The sequence below is a fragment of the Synchiropus splendidus genome, chromosome 8 (assembly GCF_027744825.2).
Source record: "Synchiropus splendidus isolate RoL2022-P1 chromosome 8, RoL_Sspl_1.0, whole genome shotgun sequence".
Classification (NCBI taxonomy): domain Eukaryota; kingdom Metazoa; phylum Chordata; class Actinopteri; order Syngnathiformes; family Callionymidae; genus Synchiropus; species Synchiropus splendidus.
Window position 1 is genome coordinate 12,826,671 of NC_071341.1, and position 14,861 is coordinate 12,841,531.

At 52.7% G+C, this 14,861-nt stretch overlaps 1 protein-coding gene across 3 annotated transcripts; it reads left to right on the forward strand.

Moving 5' to 3' along the window:
• Positions 1 to 1,415: 1,415 nt before the first annotated feature.
• slc4a5b (solute carrier family 4 member 5b) lies at positions 1,416 to 14,620 on the forward strand. Of its 3 annotated transcripts, XM_053873215.1 has the most exons (27): positions 1,417 to 1,675; positions 2,035 to 2,126; positions 3,064 to 3,265; positions 3,663 to 3,881; positions 5,383 to 5,512; positions 5,896 to 6,056; positions 6,197 to 6,349; positions 6,490 to 6,606; positions 7,040 to 7,095; positions 7,402 to 7,559; positions 7,624 to 7,711; positions 7,796 to 7,950; positions 8,008 to 8,133; positions 8,462 to 8,636; positions 8,698 to 8,831; positions 8,903 to 9,083; positions 9,139 to 9,229; positions 9,692 to 9,738; positions 9,991 to 10,182; positions 10,448 to 10,561; positions 11,457 to 11,618; positions 11,774 to 11,952; positions 12,024 to 12,096; positions 12,168 to 12,236; positions 12,296 to 12,469; positions 12,546 to 12,704; positions 13,270 to 14,620. In XM_053873215.1, the coding sequence occupies exons 3-27, from the start codon at positions 3,205 to 3,207 to the stop codon at positions 13,393 to 13,395; spliced, it is 3,300 nt and encodes a 1,099-aa protein (XP_053729190.1). In that variant the 5' UTR covers positions 1,417 to 1,675; positions 2,035 to 2,126; positions 3,064 to 3,204; the 3' UTR covers positions 13,396 to 14,620. The 3 variants fall into 3 exon arrangements, with proteins under 3 accessions (XP_053729191.1, XP_053729190.1, XP_053729192.1); XM_053873216.1 differs by lacking the exon at positions 10,448 to 10,561 and adding an exon at positions 10,685 to 10,798 and having other exon boundaries at positions 1,416 to 2,115; XM_053873217.1 differs by lacking the exons at positions 1,417 to 1,675; positions 2,035 to 2,126; positions 3,064 to 3,265; positions 3,663 to 3,881; positions 10,448 to 10,561 and adding exons at positions 4,505 to 4,719; positions 10,685 to 10,798.
• The last annotated feature ends 241 nt before the right edge of the window (positions 14,621 to 14,861 follow it).

Consider the following 14,861-nt stretch of genomic DNA (forward strand, 5'->3'; position numbering starts at 1 on the left):
GAGCTGGCATTTTCAGAATGACTCCAACACAGGAAACAAAACACAGCACGGCAGCCAATGACACATCTTTATGCTTGATGTCATAAAGTGTCAATCGTCGTCGCAGGGCACTTCATAGTGGAGGGGACTCAAAACCAAGTGCGAGTGTTAGGGTGAGAAATGGCACACATCGTAAGTCTTGTGACCAGAAAGCTTCCCCGGTTCTCTGTTCTTACATTGGTAATGTCTCGTACAAGGCTCGCCTGGACACGGAGTCTAACCGTCGTACAAGAAGCGAATATTTCAGATTTCCAGCAGCAATGCTAGCTAGCGACGGAGAGACGTTTCCTACTGCAGGATGTTGCGAGTGCTAGCTAGCATCACGCTGGGATGGTGGAGAGCTAAACTGCCGGCGCTGCACTTTGTCGGTGAAGACTCGGCGTGTCGAGCTCGTGACGGTTTCAAGTCTCGACGCTGAGGACGTTTTGTCCCGATTGTTCTGCACGTCATTAATCATCAACACTATTCACCCCGCTGCTATCACTCAAATCAAGCGCACGTTGATTAACTGCATGAACGATCGGTGGGCGCCTCGCCTCCTCCCTGCATGGCCGCCGCCCCCAAAACACTGTGAGCTTCCATGAGTGAGTCCATCTCGTCATGTGTTTTAGGCGAACGATAAAATGGCGGTAAATGGGTCACATGACCACGAGCCTCAGGAGAAATGTAGCATTAACCCCCCAGGTACGTATGTTTCACAAAAGGTGTCTGATTCTTGTTGACCACAGCAGGGGGCGACGGAGAGCTGCCGCCTGAACCCTGCAGAGAGAGCGGTGGCGTTAGCATCACGGCATGTTAGCCTGTGGGCTAGCTACTGGTGACAAAACACACTAGCAGGCCAGCAGGGGGCACTGCATTTTAGACTCCTCTTACCGATGTGCCGATGCTTGTGTCTTGTGGTCTCATGCGCATGTTAGCTAGCTCGTGTGCGATGCTAGCTTGCTCCACGGTTCCTCCTCACCATGTTTTCTGTCCCGCAGAGAAATAAGCGCGACGACGTCTTCGAGTCCACGCAGAGCACTTCAGTGGAGGAGGAAGACAAACTGCTGCGGACAGACTGACACTCGCTCACACACTCGCACACACCCACAGACCGCACTCCGCACTCGACCTTTCTCCGCACTCGACCTCACCAGGCCAAACCTCTGTCACCATGGCAATGACTCCAGACCACGGGGTGCTAGTTTTATACTGCTGTATCTTTTTCTGATGACCAGGATGTGGACCGAGCCTGACCCGGGTCACTGGCCGACCCACTCGTGTCAGTCATGCTGTGGAGTTCATGATCACCTCTTTGACAGACGGTGAATGATTGATGTCGACCCATTAAATGAATGACGACAGACGAGTGTGTATTGTTTGTGTGTGGAGATGGTGGTGGAGTCCTGCAGCGCTGACAGTCTGTGGCGCCCTCTGGCGGCCTGTACGGTAGTCAAACGAGGACTGCGTTTAGTTCATGACGTAGCCGCCTCAGAGTATTCGAACCGGCTCCGGTTCCGCCTCAGTGACCCTCAGGCGGGAGCAGTTGACCTTGTGGAAGGACGCCACCTGCTGGATGAGACTCGCCAGGAAATATTGAAGCGCTCGAAATCGTTTCGGGATTGTGGAGAGTGCGGAATGTTCTGTTGGTGTTCGGGTGAGTTAAAATCCATGAATGAACGTGTGTGAGCCGAGTCAATACACGCCCCGAGGTCACACACACTCGTTTGTTTCTCTGTCCTTGTGGGGACATGGTCAGGTTTCTCATTGCCATGACCCTTTCCCCAGCCTGAAACTGAAGCCCAGTTATCATTACACAGTTATTGTGAAGTCTCCATCCTCAAACTGAGGCTTAACCTCCTGGAGTCCAGCTAAATGTCCCCACAGGGATAGTGTTTTGTCAAAAATTGGTCCCCACAAAGTAGGAAAACAAGGGCGACACACACTCTCTCTCACTGAGAGCAACACCCCCTCCATCAGCGAGCATCGACCTCTTCAGTGTCTGTCTGTCCGCAGATTTGCATCCCTCAACTTCTCCTTGGCTGCGGGAAGAGTCAGAGTCACCGTCTGAGTAGGGCAGCTGCTGACTCACTGCAGGTAAAACTCAGGTGAGCGCTGCATGTAAGGGGTTGTTTATTTTCTTTAGTCATAAAGACTTTGACTCTTAAGGACCATGACTCAAAGACTGTGACTCGTATGGACTATGACTCATAAGGACTGCAACTCATATGGACTGTGATTCGTAAGGACTGTGACTCATAAGGACTGTGGCAGATAAGTAATGTGACTCGTGAAGACTGTGACTCATAATGACTATGACTCATACGGATTGTGACTTGTAAGGACTGTGATTTGTCAGGACTGTGAGTCATAAGAACTGTGATTCGTAAGGACTGTGATGCATAAAGACTGACTCGTAAGGGCTATGACTGATAAGGACTGTGACTCGTGAAGACTGTGACTCATAAGGGCTATGACTCATGAAGACTGACTCCTAAGGACTATGACTCGTAAGGACTGTGACTCGTAAGGACTATGGCTGGTAGCGACGTCAGCCATGCTTGTGTTGCCTGTGTGTGTCAGGCTTGGCGTTGGTCTTGACATGTGCCACAGCGAGGACTGTAATGTTCCATTGGTGCTGAAACCGTCTGAACACTGGGCCTCAGGTTCACTTGCTGGGGCTTCGGTCTCAGGGCGGACAGACACCGTCCAACAGGACCTCAGAGGACCGGACAGTGATGCTGACATCTACGGTCTTCACTCGTCATTGAAACTGGAAATTAGTGTGAAGCTGGCGAGTGGAGTCACTTCCTGGAAGTAATGTGATGTGGCCGGGAGCAGTGTGTGTGAGTGTGAGTGTGTGTGTGTCCTTCACAGTCACTGCTCGCAATGAGCTTGTCCGATCAATAGCGCCAGTATTGATCAGCCCAGAAACTCTCCTGGGATCACAGCAGACAGAGCTTCCGTCCTCAGTTCGCATCAGGACCAGGAGTCTCTCTGGACCCACAGATCACCACATGACCTCCTGCCTGCGGTCACCCACAGAGAAAGGAGGACCTCCGCCCGAGTTGTTCCGTGATCCACCCATCCCTGGAGGACCTGAGTCTGGGGCTCGACCCGGGGCGTCGGGACACACTGGAACTTTGCTCCGACACCGACCCAGCTGAAGGACTTCTCCGGCTCAGGATGGATCATCATGAGTGGCAGCCCAGCAGAAGCAGACATCGTCACCATGACGACGATGATGGTGAGGCTCATATCTTCACCCATCCGTCTTGAAACTTCATCATCCTCCGTCATCCTTCCGTCCTCATCAATCATCCATTTATCTTTTCATTCATCCATTCATATTGAAAATTCCACTTATCTTCACGGTCCTTCATCCTCTCATTCACCAGTGTAATGTTAGTTCAGCATAGTCAGCATTCACACGTCCATCTTCAGGTCACTTCCTGACCCATCCCAGCCTTCATGTTTCATCCATCCATCCTGTCGTTTGTCATCCCCTCATCCAATCATCTTCACTTCTCTCATCCATTTTACATTCATCCATTCATCCTTCAGCTACCCTTTTGGATACACATCCGTCCCATCACCTTTCAGTTCATCCATCCATCACTCTGTGTGTGTCCTCTCTCTCCTAGATGTGCAGCCCTTCTACATTGGGCTTCCAGTCTCTCACAGGCGGAAGCGACGGCGCCATCACTCGTACGCCAGCGACCCCGACCGCGCCGCCCGCCACTCTCACTACGAGCACCACACACACCACCAACACACTCGCCACAGCTACTGCCACGACAGGAATGACCAGTACGGCGACGATGAGGAGAGCACCGACCACCAGGAGCACCTGGACCCCTCAGGTGAGTCAGAGGTCGCCAGGTGTCGCCTGTGTCCACACCCCAGCGAACCAGTGACTCACTGATGGTGAAGTGGCCATGTGGCCTCCGGGGGGCGCCACACAGTCACCCACCGCTTTACTTCTCTGAGTGTGAGTGTGTGTTTAAGCAAATCGATTCTAGTGAGGTCCACTTGTAGGGAAAACACCTCTCTCGCCCTTTTGCCGGACCCCACAAGGTTCAGCCTCAAGTTGAGGATGAAACTTTCAAAATAACTTTGTCACTATAATGGGTTTCAGTTAGCTCCTGGTTAGCCATGTGTTTTGGATGGTTAAGTTTAGGGGGAGAGGCTGGGGAAAGGGTTATGGCTAGAGATATGGGTTTGTGTTTGTGTGTGTGTGTGTGTGTGTGCGAGTGTACACTATTAATCTGTTAAATCTGTACCAAGTTGGGGTAGTTCATGTTGGAGTTTGGGTCTCTGGCGGTCTGGACCTGTAAGCCGCTTAGACCTGTGGAACTTGCTATTGTGTGAGAGTGTGTGGATCAAACACATGACCAAGGTGGGGGGTCGCATGAGCTCCTGTGTAGCGGGGGCGGGGCCTGGCAAGGGGTTCTCAGCCTCTCCAGGATCCGCTGGTGCGTCAGCCTCTTAAGGCTTATGGGTCTGGCTGGTTCTGGATCACGGCTTTCTTCCCAAAGCCGCGGTACTCGTCACATGGAAGATCAGCCCTGAAGACCTGGACTCATGTGATCCCGACCCGGAGGTCCTGGGCTGCTTGAGACACGGAAGACTTGACCGACATGCAGGACCCCGGAGGCCTCGGGAGGAGCTCTGCCTGGACGCTGCCGGGCTCCTCCACAGGTAGCCATCGAGCGTGGGCCAGGGGGGACACTTATGCTGGACCGACCTGGGTTCACATCTATGGTCAACTCGCAGGTCCTGGTCTCAGGAGAACTGTGTGACTCAGTTCAGTGTGTGGAGCGTGGTCCCAGCTGACCCCTTCAGGTAGACCCCAAACAAGAGTGGCTGTGTGTAGAGTTGTGCCTCTAGCTGCCAACTGCGCCGGTGTGTTTGCTGGACAGACTTTTTGTTGCTTTGTTTTGGTGTGGCATCCTCAGTGACCCAGCTTCAGAAGGTGTGTTTGTCAGGTGTGGTGTTGAGGTGGAGTTTAGTGCTGCGTGGCTGTGGGTCAGATGTCTGGTCCAGCTGTCTAGATTTGGACCTGTGTGGACTGGAAGTATCGTCAGCGTTCAGAGAATGTTTCCAGCCGCACTGCTCACGAGGTTCACAACTGAAAACAGAGCGGGTGTTGGATTATGTAATCTGGACGGGGGACGCCGCCGCGGGACACACGCTTGGCATTATCGACGAGTGCGGTCACAGCAGCACGCCGCCGCGGGACTCCAGTGTCAAACGGGAGTCCTGCTGGCTCTCTCACGCCCCCTGCTGGTGTCACACACACTCACACTGAGCTGGACATGAGTGTGTGTGTGTCGTCTAACAAAGTGTGTGTGTGTGTGTCAGTCTCTCCTGCAGCTGAGCGACTGCGTCACATCCTGACAGACGACGACAACATGCCGACGCCCACAATCTTCACTGAGATGGACACGCTGCAGCAGGAGGGGGGGGAGCTGGAGTGGAAGGAGTCGGCCAGGTACACACACATGGGTCTGTCACACCATCCTTGTGGGGACCCCTCATTGCCATAACCCTTTCCCCAGCCTCCAAACCTAACCGTCCAACACACGTGGCTAACCTTAACCAGGACTCTGAACCAAACTGAAACCAGTTGTTTTGAAGTTTTAACCCTCACATTGACTTGAGACTTTCGGGGTCATGCAATAAGCCCCCACAAGGGGGTGTTTTCTCCAAAGTTGGATCGGACCAGGGTAGATACGCTTTAACACACACGCTCTCCATTAGTTGAGGATTATTTGGAGGTCAAAGATCCAGAGCAATTTTAATAAAACAGCGTCCTGCTGCTAGTTGACCTCTGACCCGGGTCACCTGCCATGACACCATCCCTCCTACCTACAGGTGGGTGAAGTTCGAGGAGAAGGTGGAGGAGGGAGGAGAGCGCTGGAGCAAGCCGCACGTGTCCACGCTGACGCTGCACAGCCTGTTCGAGCTGCGCACCTGCCTGCAGACCGGCTGCATCCTGCTGGACCTAGATGGCTTCTCACTGGCCCAGATCGTCGGTCAGTGTTTTGGGTTGGGGTCATGACCCGTAGGGGAAGCGGGAAGTGAAGTGATGACAGGAGGAAGTGGATGAATCTGTGGTGCTGAGGTGAGCAGCTGTTGTTGATGCAGCACTGAGGACTGGCCTGTGTCTGCGCAGACGAGCTGCTGGAACGTCACATCGCAGACGGCCTGGTGTCACCAGACCTAAGGGAGAAGATCAGCTTCGTGCTGCTGCGGAAACATCGACACCAGACCAAGAAGCCCATCCACCGCTCGCTGGCCGACATCGGCAAGTCCAGCAACAGCACCAGTGAGTGTGTGTGTGTGTGTGTCACTGACTGCTTCCAGTCTTCTTGGCACCTGCTTTTCTTGCTCATCTCTCGCTGTGTTCCTCCTGAATGCTTGGCCTTTTCCTCCTCCTCTGCTCTCCCTCTCTCCTTCCTCCTCTAGCCGCTCCCTCCATCCGTCCTCAGCCTAATCTGAGTCGCAGCACTAGTTCTGCCTCTGGTATCCATCGATCCACTGAAGACCTGAGGGCCAGACGCTCAGGCAGCCTGGGGAGACTCCGTGAGTCTGCCACTCTCCCACACATACACCAGCCTGTTTCTTCAAACATGTTTGGGGTCGTGACCTCGCTCCTCGGTTGTCAAAGCGACCGAGTCGTCTCTGGTCCCCAACATTAATCCTCCAGAGAATGTCTCAACTCCGTCTGAACTTTCTGGCTCTGGAACTGAACCCTAGCCGAATGGTCAGCTGACACAGTGCCCCTTGTGGCCGTACGCATGACAGCAGTGTGACAGCGTCTGCACCCGTGGATACGAGAAGCCAGCTGTCTCAGTTGCTTTTAGAGAAAAATCATGTCAAATGCAAAAATGTATTTTGGTGTAAAGTATCACAGCCGTTCACTCACATGCTAGCGCCACATCCGGCACGTGCTCATGCTGCCTCAGCAGTTCTCTGTTCCAACAGCGAGTCAGCAAGGTTTGTGTTTGTGTTTCAGATCACGCTCAGAGTCGCAGCATGAACGACATCTCTGACACGCCCAGCACAGACCAGGTATGCGAGCGACATAAGTGTGCGCCTGACTTGACTGACAGGTCCAGGTGCTGGCACCTCCAGGATCTTGAGCTCAGCTAGGATGGACCCTCAAGTCAGATGACGTTCTCCTGCATGCTGGAGAGGAGACTGAAATGTTGTAGAGAACTGAGACTTTCAAAGTGGCATTCACTGACTAATGTCTGATCTGGAACCACACGTGGTCCCTGCAGGGGGGACTGCGTCACTCTGGCAGGGGTATCACTGAAGCTATGGCCGAACGACTTGTGAGATGACACGCTCCTCTGTCGTTCTCCTCTTCTGCAGCTGAAGAATAAGTTTATGAAGAAGATTCCTCGAGATGCTGAAGCATCCAACGTCTTGGTGGGTGAGGTTGACTTCCTGGACAAACCCTTCGTCTCCTTCGTCCGCTTGGCTCAGGCCACGACCCTGGGTGGTCTGACGGAAGTCCCGGTCCCGACCAGGTGGGCGTCAGTGGTTTGTGGAGCTGCCTGGTGCGACCCCTGTTCACCACCTCTGTGCTCTCAGGTTCCTCTTCATTCTGCTGGGCCCGCAGGGAAAGACCAAGTCGTACAACGAGATTGGCCGGGCAATCGCGACGCTGATGGTCGATGATGTGAGTCTCTTTAGTTCCTAGGATGAGATGTTCTAGGGGAACCTGGTGCCATCATGACAGTGTCCTACCACAACTTCCTAACAGCTGTTCAGCGACGTCGCCTACAAAGCCCGTGATCGGGAAGACTTGATCGCAGGCGTGGACGAGTTCCTCGATGAGGTCATCGTCCTGCCCCCTGGAGAGTGGGATCCCACGATCCGCATCGAACCTCCGAAGAAGGTTCCATCAGCAGAAATGAGGTTGACTCATCTTGGTTCTTCTTCCCTGGCGAGTTGCTGACCTAAACTGTTGTGCAGGAAGTCGGTGCTGAACCTGAACGAGTTGGGCCAGATGAACGGTTCTGCCAGCGGCGCGGGGAGTGGAGAAGATGAGGAGCTTCCTGCTCCGCATGAGGTCGGGCAGGAGCTGAAGTTCACTGGAAGGTAGGACTCCAGATCCTCCTCATGAGAAAACTCATTTGACAAGGACGTCTGAATTCTAGAGGGTTTTCTTCAGAATGGTCCTCAGCCAAGGTCTAGAAAAGTGGTGGGAACATGAAGGTCCAGTGCTGTGATCATGAGCAGAACACTTAGATAGCATAGGTAGATATAGCACCTCCAACACCTGGACCTGACTCCTCTTGGAGCACCATTCTCAACCTGTTCCTGCTGGACAGTCATTGTTGCCTCTGCTTTCCTCAACCTTCAGAGGTTCACCTTCCTTGCTGCTCAGACCTCCAGTGGACAAATACTCCCGGTCATGTCTCTGCAGGCTTGGTGGAGGACTTTGGCTGGACATCAAGAGGAAGGCGCCGTGGTACTGCAGCGACATCTACGACGGCTTCCATATCCAGACCATCTCCGCTGTGCTCTTCATCTACCTGGGCTGCATCACCAATGCCATCACCTTCGGAGGCCTCCTGGGGGACGCCACAGACAATTACCAGGTAAACCGGCAGGACCTCATGAGTCCAGGTCCAAGACCTCCCTGGTATTTGTCTCCTTCAGGGTGTGATGGAGAGCTTCCTGGGCACGGCTCTGGCCGGCACAGTCTTCTGCCTGTTCGGCGGTCAGCCGCTCATCATCCTCAGTTCCACTGGGCCCATCCTTATCTTCGAGAAGCTGCTGTACGAGTTCAGCAAGTAAGACGCTTACAGACGCGAGCCGGGACGGAGGCGGTGCAGCGCTGACCCTCCTTGTCCTCACCTCACAGAAGCAACAACATCGACTACATGGAGCTGCGCCTCTGGATCGGCATCCACTCGTGCCTGCAGTGCTTCGTGCTGGTGCTGTCTGACGCCAGCTACATCATCCAGTACATGACGCGCTTCACCGAGGAGGGCTTCTCCAGCCTCATCTCCTTCATCTTCATCTCGGACGCCATCAAGAAGATGGTGAGCCACACGGACCCTCCGCCTCGCCTCGCTCCTCTGACCTGCCGCTCCTCAGGTGGGCTCCTTCAAGTACTACCCCATCAACCGAGGCTTCAAGCCAGACAACGTCATCGGCTACAGGTGTGACTGCCTCCCTCCAGACCAGGGTGAGTCCTGGAGGCCTGGTTCGGCTCACCTTCTCACCTTCTTCTTTTTCCTCACTGAACTTGTTGAGTTTTTATTTTCAAATGAAACATGCTGTCAGCTAAGATGGTACAATGCTGTGCTACGATATGCTGCGAGGCAGTTCCCTCGAAGCTGGGAATGACGTTGCAGCGCACTTAAACATGCTGTGCTTGTACCCAACAAGCTGTACTCTTGAGACCATTCTGTGTTTCAAGTGTTCATTCTACTCCTTACCTGTTCATCAACAACTTGATGAGCTGTTTGCAAACTGGTTAGCATCACCAACTATGTGTTGTGGAAACTAAAGTCTCATCACTGTCTTGTCTCCTCACGCGTCACCTGGATGATCACGTGAGTCTTGACTTGCTGTCCACGACATGTCATGTTCATGCTGTCACCTGCTGAGAACCCGCTTCACCTGGTTTCCTGTCCTCGCTCCTCAGGTGTCAACGCTTCAGCGCCGCTCGCCGACGACAACATGACGCTGCTGGTGAGGTTTGCTCGTCCAAATCATCTCAGCTGAGAAGTTAGTTCACTGAATGTGCTGTAGAGAAGAGACCAAACAGTGTGAAGACAAGCCTCTATGGAACACACACACCCGTTTCATCCAAAACTCAGTGGCACACACTTCTGAGGAAAACAAAGATCAGAAATCATCAGAGATACCTTTGAGTGGGCTGATGCTTTTGTCTCGCTCACTCTCTCTCTCTCCATGTCGCTCTCTCTCTCTCTCTGGGTCCAGTTCAACCTGACAGACCTGGACTGGGGTCAGCTGAGTAAGAAGGACTGTGTGAAGTTCAGCGGCACCCTAGTGGGCAAAGCGTGTAAGTACGTCCCGGACCTGGCGCTCATGTCCTTCATCCTCTTCTTCGGGACCTACTCCATGACGGTCTCCCTCAAGAAGTTCAAGTTCAGCCGCTACTTTCCCACCAAGGTAGGAGGATCTGTGCTCCCTGAGGCCTTGTCCACACGACTGCGTTTTCATTCTCGATGTGTTTGCTTCACAAACACGCGAGGGCACCCGTGTCCAACTCAGGGCCCCCGGATGTCATTTTGCATGGCTCTCAAGAGCGTCCAGTCACGGCCCGATCAGGGGGCTCCAGTCCAGCGTTATCCAGGTTGAAGTGAAAACGCAGTCTTGTGGACGTCCCTCAGTCTTCCCCATCTCACCGGCCCATGACCCGTCCGTGTCCCTCCAGCTCCGTAAACTCATCAGCGACTTCGCCATCGTCATCTCCATCCTGCTCTTCTGTGGTCTGGACTGTCTGCTGGACCTGGACACCCCCAAGCTGCATGTGCCCACTCAGCTCAAGGTCCCTGTCCCTTGTCCCGCCCCCAGCGTGACATGTGACCCCAGATTCTGATCGAAGCTCTGATTTCCTGCTGATTCAGCTTTTTTTCTCTTTCATCTCTTTCGCTTCCTTCTCGACGCTAAGCTACGGAAGCTAATCAGTGATTTTGCGATCTTCATGTCAATCATGACGTTCGTCGGTCTGGATATGTTGATGGGGCTAGACACCCCCAAACTTATCGTTCCCACTGAACTCAAGGTAAAAAACTGACCGGTCACCTCAATTCTGACTTTTGCTTTGTTTTTGTGTGGTTGCTGTGAGGCTAGCTGCGACGCCATGCTAGCTGCTATGACCACAGAGTTGTTAGCCATGATAATAGCTGCAATGCTAACAAAGCTGTGACGGCAGTCACAACTGCAACTACAGTGTTAGCTGGGATGATGGCTGCTCGCTAGTCAGGTGCTACAACCCTAGCTAGCTAAGATGATTGCGACAGCGTCAGCTGGAAAGCTAACTGCGATGCTTAGTGTTTCGAAAATGCAATTCTGAAACGTTTTGCTTTGTCTCTGCAATCACTGCCAAATTGAGATGCAGTAAATGTTTTTTGACTTCGAGTACGTGGGAATAACATGATGACTCATCCTACATTCTACTTTGGAGTTGACCTCAGACCAGTCAGAGCCAGACTTGCGCTGCACTGACTTGCCAAGACTCTGCCGATGCAGCTGCTCAGAAGCCCCCAGCAGGGGGCCTTCAGGTGCACCAGCGGAGGTCAGCCCAGCTCACCAGTCCTGGGACTCACTACTGGAGTAGAAAAATCCCTGAGATGGAATGTGGATGATGTTCTGGTCCAACGATTTTTGGTTTTCGAAGTCGCACCAGTCCATTCAATAATGTTCCATCTCTGGTGTCACAGCCGACCCGTTCGGACCGCGGCTGGCTGGTCATGCCGTTTGGTAAGAACCCCTGGTGGTGGTACCTGGCGAGCTTTGTTCCTGCGCTGCTGGTCACCATCCTGATTTTCATGGACCAGCAGATCAGCGCTGTTATCGTCAACCGCAAGGAGAACAAGCTGAAGGTAGGAAGGATGATGACTCTGCACAGCTCTGTAGTGATGTCAGTGGAGTCGCTCTGGTCGGTCTTCGCAATATGGACTAGTTGGCGTCAGGTGTTTGAGGGATTCCCCTTGGGTACGGGACACATGAAGTCTCCTTCTTGTGTTTGGTGCTGCAGAAAGGCTGTGGGTACCACCTGGACCTCTTCTGGGTCGGGGTTCTGATGGCTGCTTGCTCCTTGATGGGGTTGCCATGGTACGTCGCAGCCACCGTCATCTCTATTGCCCACATTGATTCCCTGAAGATGGAGACCGAGTCCAGTGCCCCCGGAGAGCAGCCCCAGTTCCTGGGGGTCCGGTAAGACCCGGCCCATGACAAGGTTGTCTCAGAGGGACAGGAATTGACCTTCGGTCTGCTGTCATCTGCAGAGAACAGAGGCTGACAGGCATCCTGGTGTTTGTGCTGACGGGACTCTCAGTCTTTCTGGCCCCGGTCCTCCAGGTGAGTCCAGTCCATCACGACCCCTGGTTTGTTTAGGTATCTTCACCAGCTAACAAGTGTGATGCCTGCAGTTCATCCCCATGCCAGTTCTGTACGGCGTCTTTCTCTACATGGGTGTGGCATCGCTGAGTGGCATCCAGGTAAGACAAACCTCCAGGACCTGAACCCTCGAGCCGGTCTGAGCTGTGTGTGTGTCCAGTTCTGGGAGAGGATCAAGCTGTATCTGATGCCGCCCAAACACCAGCCAGACTTCTCCTTCCTGCGCCACGTTCCCTTGCGGCGGGTTCACCTCTTCACCCTGGTCCAGATCCTCTGCCTGGCCGTCCTCTGGATCCTCAAGTCCACGTTCCTCGCGATCATCTTCCCCGTGATGGTCATTTGCATCTCCATGAATCTGCACCAGATGCTTCTTAAATGCAGTTCCTGAGCAGTGACCCTCCTGTGTCTAGATCCTGGGCCTGATGGTGGTCCGGAAGCTGCTGGACCTGATGTTCTCGCAGCACGACTTGGCCTGGCTGGATGACATCCTGCCAGACAAGGACAAGAAGAAGAAGGAGGATGAGAAGAAGAAAAAGAGGAAGGCGGGTGATCGAGAGAACGACGAGGAGGTGAGGGAGTAGAGGAGGGGCTAGTGCGAGTCTTGGTCTGGTGTCCTGGCACTGGTCTGTTTCTCTGACTAACATGTTGTCCTCTCTGTCCCACAGTGTTGCTGAACAGGCACAGTAACACTTTCTACCGTCTCTGTTCATCTCTGACCTCCTCTTCTGTCCCTCCCAGTTGTTTCCCTGCACGAGTCTTTAACTGTCAACTGGTTCAGACGTGCTTTTCCTGCCAGAGTCTTTGTCACCTCAGAGACTTGTTGAGATGAGTCTTCTCAATTTGAACAAGTCATTTTGCTCTGAGTGTGTTTAAACCGTAAACCGCGAGTGTTTGACAGCAGGCAAGTCTTAAAAAGGTGTTGTGCTGACAGTTGACAAGTCGAAGCTCTTTCCCAAGTTGCATGTCTCTACTCTTCCTCAGTCCCGAGTCCCTGCCCCCTTTCCCACGTCCCAGGTCCCCATGGCAGTGGTGAGCCCGTGACCCTCTGACCTGTGAGTGACTCCTGCATGACTGCGTGTTTGTGTAGTTGCGTGTCCATAGTCAGCGTGTTCACGTGTGTGTGTTTCCTCCCAGGACGTGAACCCGTACTGCACGGTCTCGGACCCCCACCATCTGGACCACAGGTACTGTGTGCTGAAGCTCCACGTTCCCTACAAAGACCTGATGATGGCGCCGGACGTGCACGCTGTTGCCTGCTGATCACCGTGACGGCCGCACACCATGAGACACTCTTCGACCACAGCACTGGAACCCTCATCCTGTTCTCACCATCTGGCCTGGTGCCTTCACCTGCTTCCGGACTCTGCGATGGTTCTGATCTCCTCTGCTCTATCTGCGCCAAACACAGTTAGTGAGTCATCAAAACCCATCTCCTCCCCTGCTGCCTGGGGCAGGTCGGACATGGACTTGGGTGGAAGAGTGTCTCTGTGTGGATCTTGTGTCGACTTCTGTATTTATCTTGTTTAGAAACTCTTGATTGTTGTTGTGAAGACTCTGGCGATGTGTAAATAATATCTTACCCCTCCTCAACTAGACCCGTGTCTCCCTCCTGCTGCTGGGCACCCCCTGAGACCAGACCAGGACCTGAGGTGGACCACGTACGAGACCTGGACTCTGACTGAGACCACCAACTGGACCATAAACAGACCTGATACCAACACCTAGACCTGGACCTTCGTATTGTATCACCAGACCACCAGACTTGACCCTCGATATTTCAGCCTTTACCCGACCAAGGCCTGAATACAGACTGGCGCATACTGGATCCCAGACCCAGACCAGTGTAGACAACCTGGACCTGACTACAAATGAGCAGCAAAACCTGGATCTGAATGTGAACCTGACCTGGACCATGGCACTAACTCAAACCCAGGTCTGCAAATGCAGTAATGTCACTCAGCCTGACTGGTCTACTCCAGGTCATCCTGGTGTGGCTGGGAGGAGACACGTGGTAGGAACGTCCTCTGTAACTGTCGACTCTGTAGCCATATCTCACGTGTACTCTGGTCACATGATTTGACAATAAAGGAAGTAGATTTAGAGCCAGAACGTTTGTTTGTTGTGTTGACAAGTTAGCAAGTTTTTCCTCAGTCAAGGACACGTGACTACCTGGACTGACTCGACTCGGACTCCTTGTCATTTGAAGGATTTCACGCAGACCACAATAATGCGGCTCCCCTGTGTTTTTGTAACGCGAGCGTTTTTTTTCAGACTACTTTAGCAATGCAACGTTTTTTTAGAACAGAATTGTTCGGGAGCCTATTCGTGTAAATGATAGAATATTTTGTCGCAGCAATTTAGTCAGGTTTCAGTCAAAGTAATTATTCTCATTTCAGAAATACTTAAAACAAATTCCAGTTGACGTGTTCCACAGCTAAACTACTGACCTATTATTTGGAATAATAATCATGTTGAATAAACTGAATTAATGAACACTCAATGCTGTTAGTGTTTTGATTGACTCAATGTGCATTTATCGATGGTTGGACCAGACCGGATTGGATCGTATCGCCATAGCAGCAGCGGCAAAGACTCATAAATACCCCAGACATGAATGATACATAACAAACATCAAAGACGTCCACAAAGCATTAGCGTACATAAAAAAATAAAAGTTATGTTGGAGGCTATCAAACAACACACAGCAAATAAATAAATACACATAA